At 44.3% G+C, this 14,752-nt stretch overlaps 1 protein-coding gene across 5 annotated transcripts in view; it reads left to right on the top strand.

The window, feature by feature from the left end:
* Window positions 1–14,752, top strand: part of kalrna (kalirin RhoGEF kinase a) — a 139,935-nt gene that overhangs the window by 55,460 nt on the left and 69,723 nt on the right. For all 5 annotated transcript variants that reach the window (XM_007569329.2, XM_016680287.1, XM_016680288.1 and 2 more), the window contains exons 15-30: window positions 1,350–1,541; window positions 1,651–1,820; window positions 3,265–3,439; window positions 4,173–4,425; window positions 4,865–5,031; window positions 7,358–7,477; window positions 9,254–9,322; window positions 9,438–9,587; window positions 9,679–9,828; window positions 10,985–11,099; window positions 11,223–11,338; window positions 12,465–12,587; window positions 12,753–12,935; window positions 13,019–13,140; window positions 13,612–13,678; window positions 13,770–13,879. In XM_007569329.2, coding sequence (XP_007569391.1) covers window positions 1,350–1,541; window positions 1,651–1,820; window positions 3,265–3,439; window positions 4,173–4,425; window positions 4,865–5,031; window positions 7,358–7,477; window positions 9,254–9,322; window positions 9,438–9,587; window positions 9,679–9,828; window positions 10,985–11,099; window positions 11,223–11,338; window positions 12,465–12,587; window positions 12,753–12,935; window positions 13,019–13,140; window positions 13,612–13,678; window positions 13,770–13,879 — 2,282 coding nt within the window. The remainder of the gene's footprint in view (window positions 1–1,349; window positions 1,542–1,650; window positions 1,821–3,264; window positions 3,440–4,172; window positions 4,426–4,864; window positions 5,032–7,357; window positions 7,478–9,253; window positions 9,323–9,437; window positions 9,588–9,678; window positions 9,829–10,984; window positions 11,100–11,222; window positions 11,339–12,464; window positions 12,588–12,752; window positions 12,936–13,018; window positions 13,141–13,611; window positions 13,679–13,769; window positions 13,880–14,752) is intronic.

The following is a 14,752-nucleotide window of genomic DNA, read 5'->3' as shown; positions in this document are numbered from 1 at the left end:
AACCATTACATACCTAACCCTAAGCCAAAGCAAAATTTACGCACACCGTAGTCCTAAACCTAACCTCTAAACCAAAAGCAGCATTTCCATTTGTGGAGACCAGGCTTCGGTCCCCACAAGGAGCAGTGGTCCCCACAACTTAATATGCGTCAGAAAAATGGTCCCCGCAAGGTATTACAAACAAACACACGCACGCACGCACGCACGCACGCACGCACGCACGCACGCACACACACACACACACACACACACACACACACTAGGTGCTGATGCCTGTTTTCATTATGTAGCTCTTTATTTTTAAATGAGAACTGACTCTCAATCAACTCACCTGAATAGATGAAGGTTAAATTAAAAATTCCCCAAATACTTTACTATGTGATTTAAATAAATTTCCTCATGATTTTTGTATCTTTTTAAAGATGTTATTCCTCATAGCCTAAAAAAAAAAGTTTTTATTTTTTATGTTTTTATTGGAGCTACAGGATATTTCTGCTCCATCATGTCTCTGACCCTCGCCATCGTTTAACCAGTTGTGGTTCAGATCAAAAAATTCACTTGTGGGTTATAATTTTCTTCTGAATAATCCACCTAGCATTTGAAATATCCACTGTGACAGATGTGAAGAGACTGTTTCCTTCCTTGCCTCCATTTTACTTCCTCCTCAGCTCAGGGTAAAATACCCCCAACGTCTGAGCCGTGGAACATTTCCTGAGGTAAATCTCAGGTCCTCCCTCACCTACCAGACGAGACGGATACTGATCCACTTTTCCTGCTGATTACTGCGGAGAGTTCAGACCAGATTATGTTCCTTTATTTAAGGGCTTATTGAAAGTGAAATGTTGATGCTGCTGCCTTGCAGAAATTGAATCTGACTGGGAGACATTGTGTGTTTTCCTCTGTTACCCATCCCTCGACAGAGCTGTTTTACAAACTAATCTGGCGTAGATCAGAGAGCACCAGCACGGGTAGCTTGTCGCTGTTCTCCGTTTATATATTCAAGTGTGTGACTCCATCAGCTGGTGAGAGAATTAAATTAGCAGGCAGTCATTTTAACTGTCAAAACCCCAAATCTGCCACGGATAAAAAAGTTCTGATGCTGCAGTGCATCCTGTTGGATCAGTGTGAGAGACGGACATAAATGGGACACAGCAACTACCCGGCAGGCCATAATTCCCTACTTCAGAACTTAGCTCATACTGCTTCATGTACACACACAAACCGATCGCCCCTGTCAGGCAGGAGAAGGTTTTCTCTAAGATGACGGTCACAGTGTTGCAAATAAATATTGTTTTGTACCTGATGATGAGGATGATGATGATGACGGCGGTCCTTTCTCCATCCTTCAGAACACGTACACCAATGCAGACAAGCTGCTGGAGGCGGCCGAGCAGCTGGCACAGACGGGAGAATGCGACCCAGAGGAAATCTACAAGGCCGCCCGACACCTGGAGGTGCGGATCCAGGACTTTGTTCGGCGGGTGGAGCACAGGAAGCTGCTGCTCGACATGTCTGTCTCCTTCCACACACACACCAAGGAGGTGGGCCATGACCTTTGACCTCAGCTGATGGTGCCATATAGTTTTCTGTCAGGCGGTGGTTTTGAGTGTGAACTGACGGTGTGCTTTGCGCGTGCATGCCTGGGTGCAGCTGTGGTCGTGGATGGAGGAGCTGCAGAAGCAGCTGCTGGAAGACGTGAGCTGCGACTCGGTGGACTCGGTTCAGGCTCTGATTCAGCAGTTTCAGCAGCAGCAGACGGCCACGCTGGAGGCCACGCTCAACGTGATCAAAGAGGGAGAGGAACTGATGCAGCAGCTCAGGTAACACGCTGCAGTCTGAGAGGAGCGGTGGCGACTGCAGGACAACTCCGTATGATAGCGGACGCACCACAGAGCTGTGGTCATGACACTGTTACTTAGTATGCCATTAAAAAGTCAGATATATCATTTGTGTCAGGTAGGGTTATGTTAATAAGACCCCAGTGGAACATAATGGTTTTTGTCTTGGTTTTTGTTTCTCAAAAAAAAAAAAAAAAGAAAGAGCTGAAATCATAAAGTAAAAAAAAAAAAACAGACAGAGTGAAATTATCAGTATACTTTCCTTGCATCACTAAACATGTTTCCAGGTTGTTCAGTCTTTTGATTCTTAACCCAGTTATCCCATTCCTGAAAAAAAAAAAAAATCCTCTTATATAAATTCACCACAAACTCATTTTGGAGAGAAAACCCAACAAATTCTCTTTGAGCAGATCAGGTTTGCTTGAAGCAGAAAACCTGAGGAAGAAAATCTCAGGTGCTTGTGCTACTGTGACACATTATTTTGTTCACTTTCTTCATTTTTTATTTTTTTTGCAAGATTTTTTTGAAGAAAACATAAAACAAATTACTGTTTTTATTTATGATCTGATTGAACAATTCAATCTTCTGTATGAGGAAATGGTTCACACTAAATACGAGAAGCTGCCTCTGTATATTATGTTGTTGTCACATAGCATTGTTAGCATCAATATCATCATTTCTATTGATGATATTGATGCTGTCATTGCTGTTATTAGTTGTACTCTTATTTGTGGGAATATTGACATGCCTTTTGTCTTCATTCTTATGCTTAATCTAAACATACAGTAATACAAAAAAATAGATAACGGAAATTGAAGTTTTCTTGGAAAAATCGCAGCATGTGTTTTAGCAATTTCTAAAAGCATGAAGTTCAGTTCAGGTAGATGGTATTGTTCTGTTCCTGGTGGTGTGGGTCAGTTTCCAGCTGGTTAATCTCCAGATGATGGATTGATCAGAACTCTGGGAGATCTTCCAGGATTGGGCCGTTGCTGTAGAACCAATCTGCTTTAAACCTCTCCGCATCTCGATCCCTGAAATGTCTGCTGTGATGTTAATGTTCTCTAACAAACCCCTGCGACTTTTACGGAACAGCTGGATTCATGCTGAGTTTTACTGACACACTTATGGGTTTACTGGATTTTATGTTCGGGTAAAGGGAGGGAAAAGAAAAATGCTTCACTCTATCCAGATTTTTATTCGGTTAAAAAAAAACTGAAAGCCACGCATCGTTGTCCTTCCACTTCAGGATAATCAATCACTTTTTATTGTCTGTGACATAAAAGACCCAGGAAAAGGTTGGGGCGTGACAAGAAAACAGTTTTTTTCATATGCTGTGAGCTTCTCTGAGATAAGATTCCGAAACAAGAAGCTCTTTGAGCAGCTTTGCTCACGGCTCCTCGCGTTTCTTCTGCCCCCGTTTCCGTAGAGATGCGGCCATGTCGACCAGCAAGACGCCACACTGCAGTTCCATCGCGCACATCCAGGGGGTGCTGCAGCAGCTGGACGAGGCCCAGGGCCAGATGGAGGAGCTGTTCCACGAGCGCAAAATCAAGCTGGACATTTTTCTGCAGCTGCGCATCTTTGAGCAGTACACGCTAGAGGTGAAGGAACAAGAGCATGTCCATCTCACAGCCTCGCTTTAGTGAGCCACCAGCACAACTCATCTGTTCATATGTGAACATCAACTGGAAGGTTTTCTTTTTTCCCTACAGTCATTCATTCTTCATTCATTTGGTTTAGCTTAGAGATTCGCCAATCCAATATTAATGTCTGTTTCGGTCCCGAAACTGAACCCAATTCTAGATTGGGTATCAGTGACAATAAGGGCACATCTCTTCCTTGCATGTTGAATGATGCCATGCTTTATTTATTTATTTTACAGCATATTTAGAATTCCCGATTGCACTTTGTGAACCATTTGAAAGAAGATTTGTTCCAGTTTATTTCTTACATTTGACCAAGATAGTCAACTGATTCTGTTTTGTTAGTTATTATTTACTTTAAATTGGCTGTTACACTCCCAATTGCACTGACTGAACAAATTAAAGTTGTTGGTTTGACACATTTGACCAAGCCTGTGAAGCTATTGGTGTATTTCAGTGCACTGTCCTTGTGCAGAGTTAGCAAATAAATTAGTAATTCAGTACATTTATTGTTAAAAAAAAAAATAACATTTTAAGACACTTCTGCTGTTCGTTTTTTTTTTTTTTTTTTTGTATCGGATCATTTCTGGCCTTTACTAAACATCTGATATTTGTATTGGTATCGTAAGGAAAAAAAGTGGATCAGTGCGTCCCCATTTCATCTGGGCTGACTGACTGACCGTCCGTTTAGGTGACAGCAGAGTTGGACGCCTGGAACGAGGATCTGTCCCGTCAGCTGAGCGACACCAACCGTTCGGGTGGCAGCAGCAGCAGCAGCAGCGGCAGCAGCAGCTCCTCCTCAGGCGGTGCAGAGGACATAAGCCTGGCAGAGCAGCGGCTGAAACGGCACGCAGAGAGGAAGACCGCCATGAACAACATGACCTACGAGGTGATGCAGCAGGGTCAGGACCTCCACCAGTACATCATGGAGGTCCAAGCGTCAGGTAAAGCATGGACGTGCTTTCTCAACGAAATCCACACAATCGTGAAGTTTCTGTGGTTGATTTAGGTTTGCAGCCAGTTGGACAGTTGCTTACATCCGTAAGAGTTCACAGTGAGGCTGCAGGTCCAGAAGCTGCGAAACAAGTTCCAGTCATCACACCTCCACCATTACACAGCCTATGCTGATAGGCTGCGATTGGTCTTTTCCAGAAACTGTGCTGCAGCTTACAAAATATTACTTTATTTTAGTTTGGTCTGCAGGAATCCACTTTGAGGTCACCTGGTTTAGTCAGAGCCAACTTGGCAAACTGCAGCTGAGCTACAAACAGATTTCAGTTGCTATATTCTGCCTTTGTCTTCTAGCTGTAGAAACAACACGTTCGATCAGATCTCCTGCTGCCACTGTCGTCGGTCACCTCTGAATTTGTGTGTTTTGTTCAGGGATTGAGTTGACAGGAGAGAAGGACATGGACCTGGCCTCTCAGGTCCAGGAGCTGCTGGAGTTCCTCCACGAGAAGCAGCAGGAAGTCGACATCAGCACACAGCATACACACACGCGGCTGGAGCACACCCTGCAGCTACGCCACCTACAGGCTGAGGTTAAACAGGTGAACACCTTTATTTTCTCCCTTCAGCTGGTGCGTACCAGCTGCTGACATTTTTGGAGATCTGTGTTTACAATATCTGGGTTTTGCTCCGATCCCGAGCCAGAGCAGACAAGAAAAGAAAATCCTAAAAAGGAAATAAAGCAGCGCTCCAGTGGAGAGAGACGGGATGGATTTTGCTATTAGCTGAAAATCTCAGGCGCGTTCGTGTTGGAAAAATGACAAGAACAACACCCCCCTCACCTTCCTCCCAGAACAGCTAAGATGTTTCATGTGCAGATGGGAACACGCTGTGTGCAGACAGGAAGCTCACTGCTGCTGCAGATGGAAGCAGCTGAATAATAGATGAGCTTTAAGGCAACAAGCTAATAATGCTCATCTGTGCTGCCTTCCTCTGATCTGTTCTGTGAAACCCTTCACGGATTTGCTGCAAAGTTCCAACACATCAGCCGTACAGTAGCAGAGGTCCAGCGTGGCTCCTGATGAACACACAGATACAGACGCCTCAGTGTCCTCACATAACCTCCCTGCACTCCTGCATTGACCATAAAAAACAGACTTATTAAAGCGAGTTGGAGTCTCTCTGCACTAACCGAGTTCAGCCACATTTACATGAGAGATTATGGATCATTTATGCAAATCAACAGCCAGGGAATTAGCTTTGTATTCTCATAGTTAAAACGGTTGTGTTAAAACCAATACAATCTACTGAAAACCGGCAGGGAATTGTTTTGCTCTTCCAAAAAATAAATAGTAACAAGAAGCAGGTGGGAGACGTCACAGACGTGGACTTCATCCTCTCCTTCATTAAAACGTGTCTGATGATTCAACTCTATTTACAATTCATATTTTTATTTTTTAAATACAGATCTTAAAGACAACTAAAGAACATTTAAACAGATGATTCACGTACGTATATGAATATATATACTTTTTGTCATGTACTGTAACATACCTCTGCTGCAGCCAGCTTTCTGTGGGACAGAATAAATCAATCTGATTACCACAGATCAAGTCATTAACCAGCAAAGTCGTTGAGGAGAGAGATCTGACGTTCAGTAAACCACATGTTGTTTTGCTTTCTGTTCAGAAAGAAGCATGTTTATCTTTTGGAGATCTTCACGATTTGTTCTTTGAAAGAGAACAAGTCAAAGAAGGGCAGTTTTGGTCGAATGGATTAAGGACCAAAACCTCCTTCCGTCAGTGACGGCATTGAAGATGGAACCTGGTTGGGCTTTCCGGCATGACAATGTGCAGTCGGGCTGACATCCCCACCACACAGGTTCTCCTGAAGGACTGCTTTGTCCTGGTGGGGCCCACGCCGGCTAAGCAGCCCAGGCTATCTGGTGGTATTTCAACAGCATAGAGACGGGCGAATAACAAGTAATACTAATAGCAAGATAGTACAGAGCATTTTCATATATTCTGTAGCATCACTTTTTGATTGGAGACGTCATGATGACCTGGTTCCTCCAGTTAGATGCTGTTATTAAAGGCTTGATGAACGTTTTGTCAGGCCGGGCTTCAGAGTTCTCTGGTAATGGGAAAAAAAAAAATATATATATATTTGGCTTCTGCTGAGAAAAAGACATATAACAAAAAATATATAAAAAATAAGAGCAAAACGACTGCAATCACTGTAGGAGACTGCACTGGATCACACACTCAGCCTCTGCTTTACTAAATCAGGTGTTTGTGTTATACTCACATTGGCCACAAGAGGGTGGAAAGTAAGTATTTCAACGTCATGTCAAACATTTTCTCCCAGGTGGATTGAAACGTGTGTGTATGCTTCATAACGAGAGAACATGTCTGCTCATCGGCTGTTCAGCTCTGTCCAGAGCTGTCACCTTGTTTCTGTGATTGCCTTTTAACTCCACATCCAGTCTATACAGTCTATAATAACTCTTCTCATTTGCTATGACCAAAAAAAGGTGACTTGCTAATGAGTCATAACAGGATGGAGCAGGAGACAGAGACAGATCAGGACTTTATCTTCAGCAAAGAGCTTTGTGTACTTTAGGCAATGTCCAACGCTGTAACATACTGTAACACAGTGTTTCCCAACCCTGGTCCTCAAAGCACATCGGCCTGCATGTTTCCGATGGTCCCCTGCTTCAACACGAGCTCATTCAGATGACTGCAACTCAGCAAAACCCTGCAAATCAGCCACCATTTGAAATCACGCCTTGTTGCTGAATAAAATTTGATTGGTGGATTGATTAACGCGCTGCAACTTGATGCAGCGTAGTGTAACATGCCGTAACGTACTGTAACATGTCGTAACGCAATGTAAAATTCCTGTCGCTGTGTCTTCGCGGCCCCGCAGGTACTGGGTTGGATCCGTAACGGTGAGTCCATGTTGAATGCCAGCATGGTGAACGCCAGCTCTCTGTCTGAAGCCGAACAGCTGCAGAGGGAGCATGAACAGTTCCAGATGGCTATAGAGGTACACACACGCACACAGATCCTAATTACAGTTGCTCAAAGCGGGTCCATTCTCCTTGGGCAGTAATTATTTCAATGTGTATTGGACTGAATAGTAGCAGATGAGGCACACACATCCCTGATTGCTCTGTTTGTGGGGAACCTTCCCAATCACAATAGATTCTTTATTCTCTTCTTCTTTCATTTCCTGACTTAACATCTGATCTGAACCTTAACCAGTAACTAGCTCACACTCCCAGAGGGAATGTCGCCTCTTAGTGCAGGATCAGTCATCCTGTCCCCTTTGCAGTAGATATAGGAAAACAACCATACACACACACACACACTTTGTGATCTATGTTTGAACCAGGCTTGCCTCAATAATTATTTAATTCCGCATTGATCTTGAGGAATAACCGATACTCAGGCTCTCTCACACACACACGTGCACACACGGATCATTCATATCCAACCCATTGTGTGTTGAAGAACCAAGATGTGTGTCTGTAAGCAGTCAGAGAGATAACAGTCCTTTGGTCTTTCACACACACACACACACACACACACACACACACACACACACACACANACACACACACACACACACACACACACACACACACACACACACAGATGCAGTATATTTCTGTGATTGTAAAAAATGTTTGTTCTTAAGTTTTTTTTACACGCCAGTGATTCAGATCAACAAACACTGATGTGAAATATTCTAACTTCACACAAAGATAACTTGTGTAAAACAAGATGCACGTTTCAAATTTTGGTTATCCAAACTAACCATGTTATATGGGAAGTAAGAGATTGTCCTTTCTTTACAGAAATCATGAATGAGCTGAGATTAACCGCAGTGTTTGGAAAGCTGTGTTCAATTTCCATAGCCACACCAAAGCCAAATTATTGCCAGACCTTAAGAGTCAAGAAATGATCTCAGTAGAACCTTTCTGACAACATGAAGTAGATGAAGGAAAAGAGCACAAATGACAACACATCTGAAAAAAATTCAAAAACAGATTAGAAGCAGTCGCATCGTTCTTTTACTCAATGTTTACAGTGGACTCCACAGCCACCCAAACAGCTAAAACCCATGAATACTTGAGAGCCTTTTAAACTCACTTAAAGCTGCCTGTTTTAATAGTTCAAAGAACACATACTTTAATACTCATAATGGAAGCTGCCTTGGCACTAACTTCTACGGTCATCCTTACCTCCGTTCCTTTAGCCAATCAGCCCAAAGGAAAAGGAAAAGTAGGCAGACTAGGTGGTTGAATACAACCCACTGATGTAACTCCCCCTGACCCCAGGACCAATCACTAGTGGGTGTAATAAACCTGCAACTAACACTAGAGGCATGGCTTCGTCCTCCAGTGTCTGTTATCTGACAGAAATCTGTTGATCGGCTGAATCTGATGACATTAACAGGCTGAGGACAGTGCAGGAGAATCATAACACAGAGCTCAGCCCTGGGCTGAACCGAAACGCGTGTTAACAGTAACATCCCGCACGTTCTCCAGTAATTAAAAGTTTATAAAATGAAACAAAGCAAACTGCTTTTCATGTTATTTGGAATGTTCTTAAACTCGCCACCATCTCTATGAAAACATGGAATTAGTTTTTTAGTCCTGGAGAATCCTTCAACAGCAATGGAAAAAATATTTAGAGGTTTTGTTTTCAGTCCATGATGTTTGATGTAGACCATAATTATTATGTGATTAAAATGCTTATGATGATGTGTATGAAGGTGCATTGCAAACTCACTGACAGCAGATCTTCTCTCCTGCAGTCTCTCTTTCACGCCACTTCCCTCCAAAAGACTCATCAGAGTGCGCTGCAGGTGCAGCAGAAGGCTGAGGTTGGTCCATTATTAGGAAGAGTGTGAGGAAGTGGTGCCATCTTTAATACGTGCTGCATAATTTTAAGTGACGAGTTCCAAAGGATCCCCCCCCCCACCCCACCTTTCATCCCAGATGATGCTGCAGGCGGGTCACTATGATCCCGAGGCGATCCGAAGCTGTGCCGAGAAGGTGGCTGTCCACTGGCAGCAGCTGATGCTGAAGATGGAGGACCGCCTGAAGCTGGTCAACGCCTCTGTGGCCTTCTACAAAACATCAGAGCAGGCGAGCTGCAGACCCTCACACACTCACAACAGCGCGTGTGTGTGTGTGTTCTTTCGGTGCTGTTTCAAACTGCTACTCTGGATCCCCGCAGGTGTGCAGTGTGCTGGAGAGCCTCGAGCAGGAGTACCGGCGGGACGAAGACTGGTGTGGCAGCCATGAAAAACTTGGGAGTTCAGTAGAGAGTGAGCACCTGCTACCCCTGATCAGCAAACACCTGGAGCAGAAGGAAGCCTTCCTGAAGGTGAAGAACACATCAGCCTGCTCAGCTCCCGCAGACACAGTTCAGACCAGATATTTACATACACAGAATAAAAAGAAACGCACACGTTTTTCTCTGACTGTCTGGAGTTAAATCAGACCAAAGTTTCCTTGTTTTTTTCCCCCCCTTGTTAGTTAGAATGACAAAAAATATTTCTGTTTGCTAAATTCCAAAAAAAAAAAGAAAAAGTAGGGATATTTTATAGAAACATTCTTCAAATTCATGTGGTCAGTATCAGAGATAACCGTCTTTTAAACTATATGATTTGGGTCAAACATTTTGGAGTTCCTTCCACAAACTTCTGACTTGTTAAATGACACATCTGATTTAAATGGACTCACACCTATAGGTGTACTTTAAGGCCACATCTGAAACCCACTCCTTTTTTTGTTTGACATGATGGGAAGGTCAGAAAAAAAAAAAAAAATCAGCCAAGATGTCAGGAAGAGAATCGTGCAGTTGCAAAGTTTGGTTTACTGATGCTAGAAGGTGCCATATTCATGTGTTAACACAATCATACACAAATATAGACATGATGGTAACGTCCAATCATCACGCCGCTCAGGAAGGAGACGGGTTCTGTATGCCAGAGATGAACATCTTTTGGTCCAAAAAGTGCAGCTCGACCTGAGAACAAAACTAGGATTGTGAGGAAGCTGACTGAAGAAATTGTGGGTGGATTTGAAAAGGCGTGTGTGACAGAGGCGGCGTACAAACTGACCCAGTTCCACCAGTTCTCTCAGGAGGAATGGACCAGAACTCCAGCAAACTACCATCAGAAGGTTTGTGGAAGGAAAAGAAGGTCTGACACTAGTCCAAACATTTTAAAAGACAATTGTCACTGATAACTGACCAAGTAGATGTAAACTTCTGGATTCAAGGAAAGTTACAAAAATTTCTTTTTTTTTTTTTTTTTTTTTAATTTAGCAAATATAAACAATTTTGGTCGTCCTAACTGAGCTAAAACAAGAAACATTTGATCTGATTTAACTTCAGACAGTGAGAATAAAATGTGCAAGCAAGTTTTTTTTTTATTTAGTGTATCTAATTTCCCGGTTTCAAGTGTGTATCCCCGAGTTCCTCCTTCAGAGGTTCTGGTGCAGAACGAATCCTGTGGATATTTACTGGTGTGTTTCAGGCGTGCACGCTGGCTCGGAGGAATGCTGAGGTCTTCCTCAAATACATCCACAGAAACAATGTGAGCACACCTGGCGCAGCAGGCCATGCCAGAGGACCTGAGCAGCAGGTCAAAGGTGAGCTCTGCTGTGGTGCCACAGGGCCCTCTGCTGGCGGAGCGGCAGAAGACACCTCTCTTCTTTCAGGTAAGACTTAAAAAGTGTGGCGATTTGTCATGGTCAGCGTGTTTTTGTGTGCAGCCATTCTGAACGAGCTGCTGCAGAGGGAAAACCGGGTTCTGCACTTCTGGACGTTGAAGAAACGAAGGCTGGACCAGTGTCAGCAGTACCTGGTGTTTGAACGCAGCGCCAAACAGGTCAGAGCGTCGGCATTTGGGTTCTAAAAATATAAAAAAGTTATTCATTGAGTTAGGAAAATACCCCATGCTGTGGAAGAATTCTGGCCCGACTCTGGGTTCCCCCACTGCTCACAGTTTGTATCTCCTGGGCTTACAGGAAAACAACTATTAGTTCTGTATCTGAGCTTGCAGAAAGAGAGAGATGTTTGATCATTGCTCTCTGGGGACAGTCAAAGTCTTGGCTTTTTTCTCATGCTCCCTTCACTTCAACTTTTCTAGAATTAAGGTATGTGGACAGGGACCGCAATGAAAGAAGGTCCGGTGGATCATTTCTGAGTTGGTTTGTCCTGTTTAGAAAAAACTGTCCTGCTGAAACACCCGGTGATGACAAATAGCATTCTACTAGTAGATGGTCGTACTGCAAATAACTCGTGATGCCAGATCACTCTGTTCCGACTCCGGGGGTCTATGGAAGAGAAACTGGCTCACAGCATGACAGATCCTCCACCATGCCTAACAGTGGGCCTGAGGAGCCTTTCTTCATGTTCATAATTAGTTTTGCCTGCCAAACAGCTCAATCCGACCAACACACACAGTCACAGTTAAAACCCACCTTTCCATTCGGGCTGGTAGGACAGAGAAACGTCACGTTACGACACAGGAACGCATGGTTGCCACTGACGCATAGAGACACTGTTGCTCATTAACGGAGTTTTAAATCAGCAGCCAGTGATTAAAAACATTGTTCTTCTGTGTCGGGTCATATTTGTACCCCAGGGAATGAAAAAGGTTTGAATAAGTTCTCCCTGGAATAATAGGAGAAATGAAAGGAGTGAATTATAAATTCGGCTGTTACATTCATTTAAAGCGTATTATCTGAGGCACCAATAGGGATGCCGCTTGGGATTTTATTAAAAGTCAATTATACGTGTGCGCCAATAAATCAGCCAGATTTGCTTAATTTTTGGAGATCGGTGATCTTGCATGTGAAGCTGAAATTATCTACCTGAGCAAAAGTGTAAAAATCAGCCACTGTGCTCTGTTGCTGTGCAGTCGCCTGGTCATGTCTGCACTGTGAAAAAACATTAAAAAATGCCGATTTAGTTCAGGCTTTTCATGCTGTGCTTGTCTTTTTTGCTCCCAGGCTCTGGACTGGATCCAAGAGACAGGAGATCTTTACCTCGCTACACACACATCACCTGGGGACAGCAGTGAGGAAACCCAGCAGCTGCTCAACGACTACCATCACTTCAGACTTTCTGCTAAGGTAAACGGTGCACTTCACAGGAAGGGAAAACACAAGAAGTCTTCCCTTTCACAAAGCATTCGAAACATGTGAGCCGATTCTGATTCTGAGTTCATGACGTGTGGTTTGAGACGTTTCTGGTCCCAAATAAACATGTGAGTGTGAGTGTGTCCCTTCAACCCTCAGCAAACCAAGGAAAAGGTGAAGCTTCTGATCCAGCTGGCGGACAACCTGGTGGAGAAAGGCCACGCCCACGTGTCGGAGCTGAAGCGCTGGGTCAGCACGGTGGACCGCAGGTACCGAGACTTCTCCCTCCGCATGGCCAAATACCAGGAGAGCCTGGAGAGGAGCCTGGGCATCAGCTCCGAGGTGAGCGATCAGACGGCTGCTCACGTTTCGCAGGGAACGATTGGAAATGGCTTCGAGTGGTGAGAAAACGTTTCCGCGTGCAGGACAACAAGGACCTGGAGCTGGACATCATGCCTGCGAGTTTGACCGCTGACCCCGAGGTCAAACTCCGCGATCCAAACCACGAGGTCGACGAGGAGAAGAGAAAGTCGGCCAGGAAGAAAGAGTGAGTTCAGTTCTCTGCTTTTGATCACCTGTTCATTCGCAGATAAACAGACGAAGTCGACCCGCTTCCTGTCTTACCGTGAGTCGATTCAGTCCCGGCGCCTTGAAAAGTTTTCATTCCCTTTAACATTTCTCACATTCTGCCACGTCACAGCTACAAATTTTACTCTACTTTGGAGATTGCAATAAAAGATAAATGATATGTTTTCTAAAAGTAGTTTACAGATAAGTAAAATGAATAACTGAAGGAGTCTGTTTCTCCTCTTTTCTGGCCAAACAATCCTTCTGCGTTGTGTTGATCTATTACATAAAGTCACAATGCAACACATGGAAAACTGGTTGCAAAGTGGGGGAATGTAAAAAAAAAAAAAAAGTTCAGGGTGTGAATACTTTTGCGAGGGACTGTATTAAATGTTTGTACTCTGGTGCTGCATCTGTTGTTGGCGGGATGCTGAGCCGGTCTCTGCCTCAGGTTCATCATGGCGGAGCTGCTGCAGACGGAGAAGGCCTACGTCAGGGATCTCCAGGAGTGTCTAGAAGTGAGGAGAAGTGTTAGTTTTTCCTTCTTGGTGCTTACCTGTTGCCATCACCCTGCCGCCTCACCTGTATGTGTGTGTGTGTGTGTGACAGACCTATCTGAGGGAGATGACCAGCGGTGAAGAGGAGATTCCTCCAGGCATCGTCAACAAGGAGCAGATTATTTTTGGCAACATGCAGGAGATCTACGACTTCCACAACAAGTAAGGCCTGGGCAGCATCTGTGCAGAGCTGCTACACATGGGACTTCAGAATCAACGTTTTCTCTCTGATAGCACATAACTCACCAAGAGCTTCAGGCTTTGGAGGGTTTTTTGAGATAAAACGTTTTCCGTTCCCTTCCTTTTCTGCTCTCAAAACTTCATGGGTATCTTCTTCTTCTTCTTCTTCTTCTTCTTCTTCTTCTTCTTCTTCGTGTGAGAGGAGGGTGAGTGGAGAGCGGAAGAAGAGCGAGAGAGCGAGTGATTGTATTTCTATATCTTTAGCTTTTTTCTTACTGTTTTTTCACTGGGTGATTGTGTTAACTGTTTAGTTGTACTTTTGTGTTAGTTTTGTCACGTTTTACAGGTTTTTGGTTGGGTTCGGGTGTGGCCGTCAGGCGTGCCTGGCTGGCCGGCGTCTGACGACGCCATGGTGTCTGGTGGTGGGTCTTTCTCCACGCTGACACGGAAGAACGGTGTCAAGGTGGGCGCTGGTTCTCCGTGCAGCGTGGAGGAAGTTTGTTTGGCGGTGGGAGAGGTGATTGGACATGGGTCCATCAAGTCGGCAGCTCGCATGAGTGGAGCTGTCGTCTTGTTTGTGGAAAAAGAGGAGCAGGCTCGACAGTTGGTGGAGGTAGGCGTCTCAGTGAACGGCTTGTTCCTACAGGTAACACCGCTGACATTGCCTTCAACTAAGGTAACTTTATCGAACGTACCTCCGTTCATAAGCGATGAGTTCTTGATCAAAGAGTTGTCTCGGCACGGGAAGGTGGTGTCAGCGGTGAAAAAAGTACCTTCTGGGTGTAAATCACCATTACTGAAACATGTTGTCTCCCATAGGAGACAACTGTTTATGATATTAAATCGGAGGGATGA

Source organism: Poecilia formosa, unplaced genomic scaffold, assembly GCF_000485575.1.
Source record: "Poecilia formosa unplaced genomic scaffold, Poecilia_formosa-5.1.2 Scaffold239, whole genome shotgun sequence".
NCBI classification, from domain to species: Eukaryota; Metazoa; Chordata; class Actinopteri; order Cyprinodontiformes; family Poeciliidae; genus Poecilia; species Poecilia formosa.
Note: the sequence above shows the minus strand (reverse complement) of the source record. Positions and strands in the feature narration are given on the sequence as shown.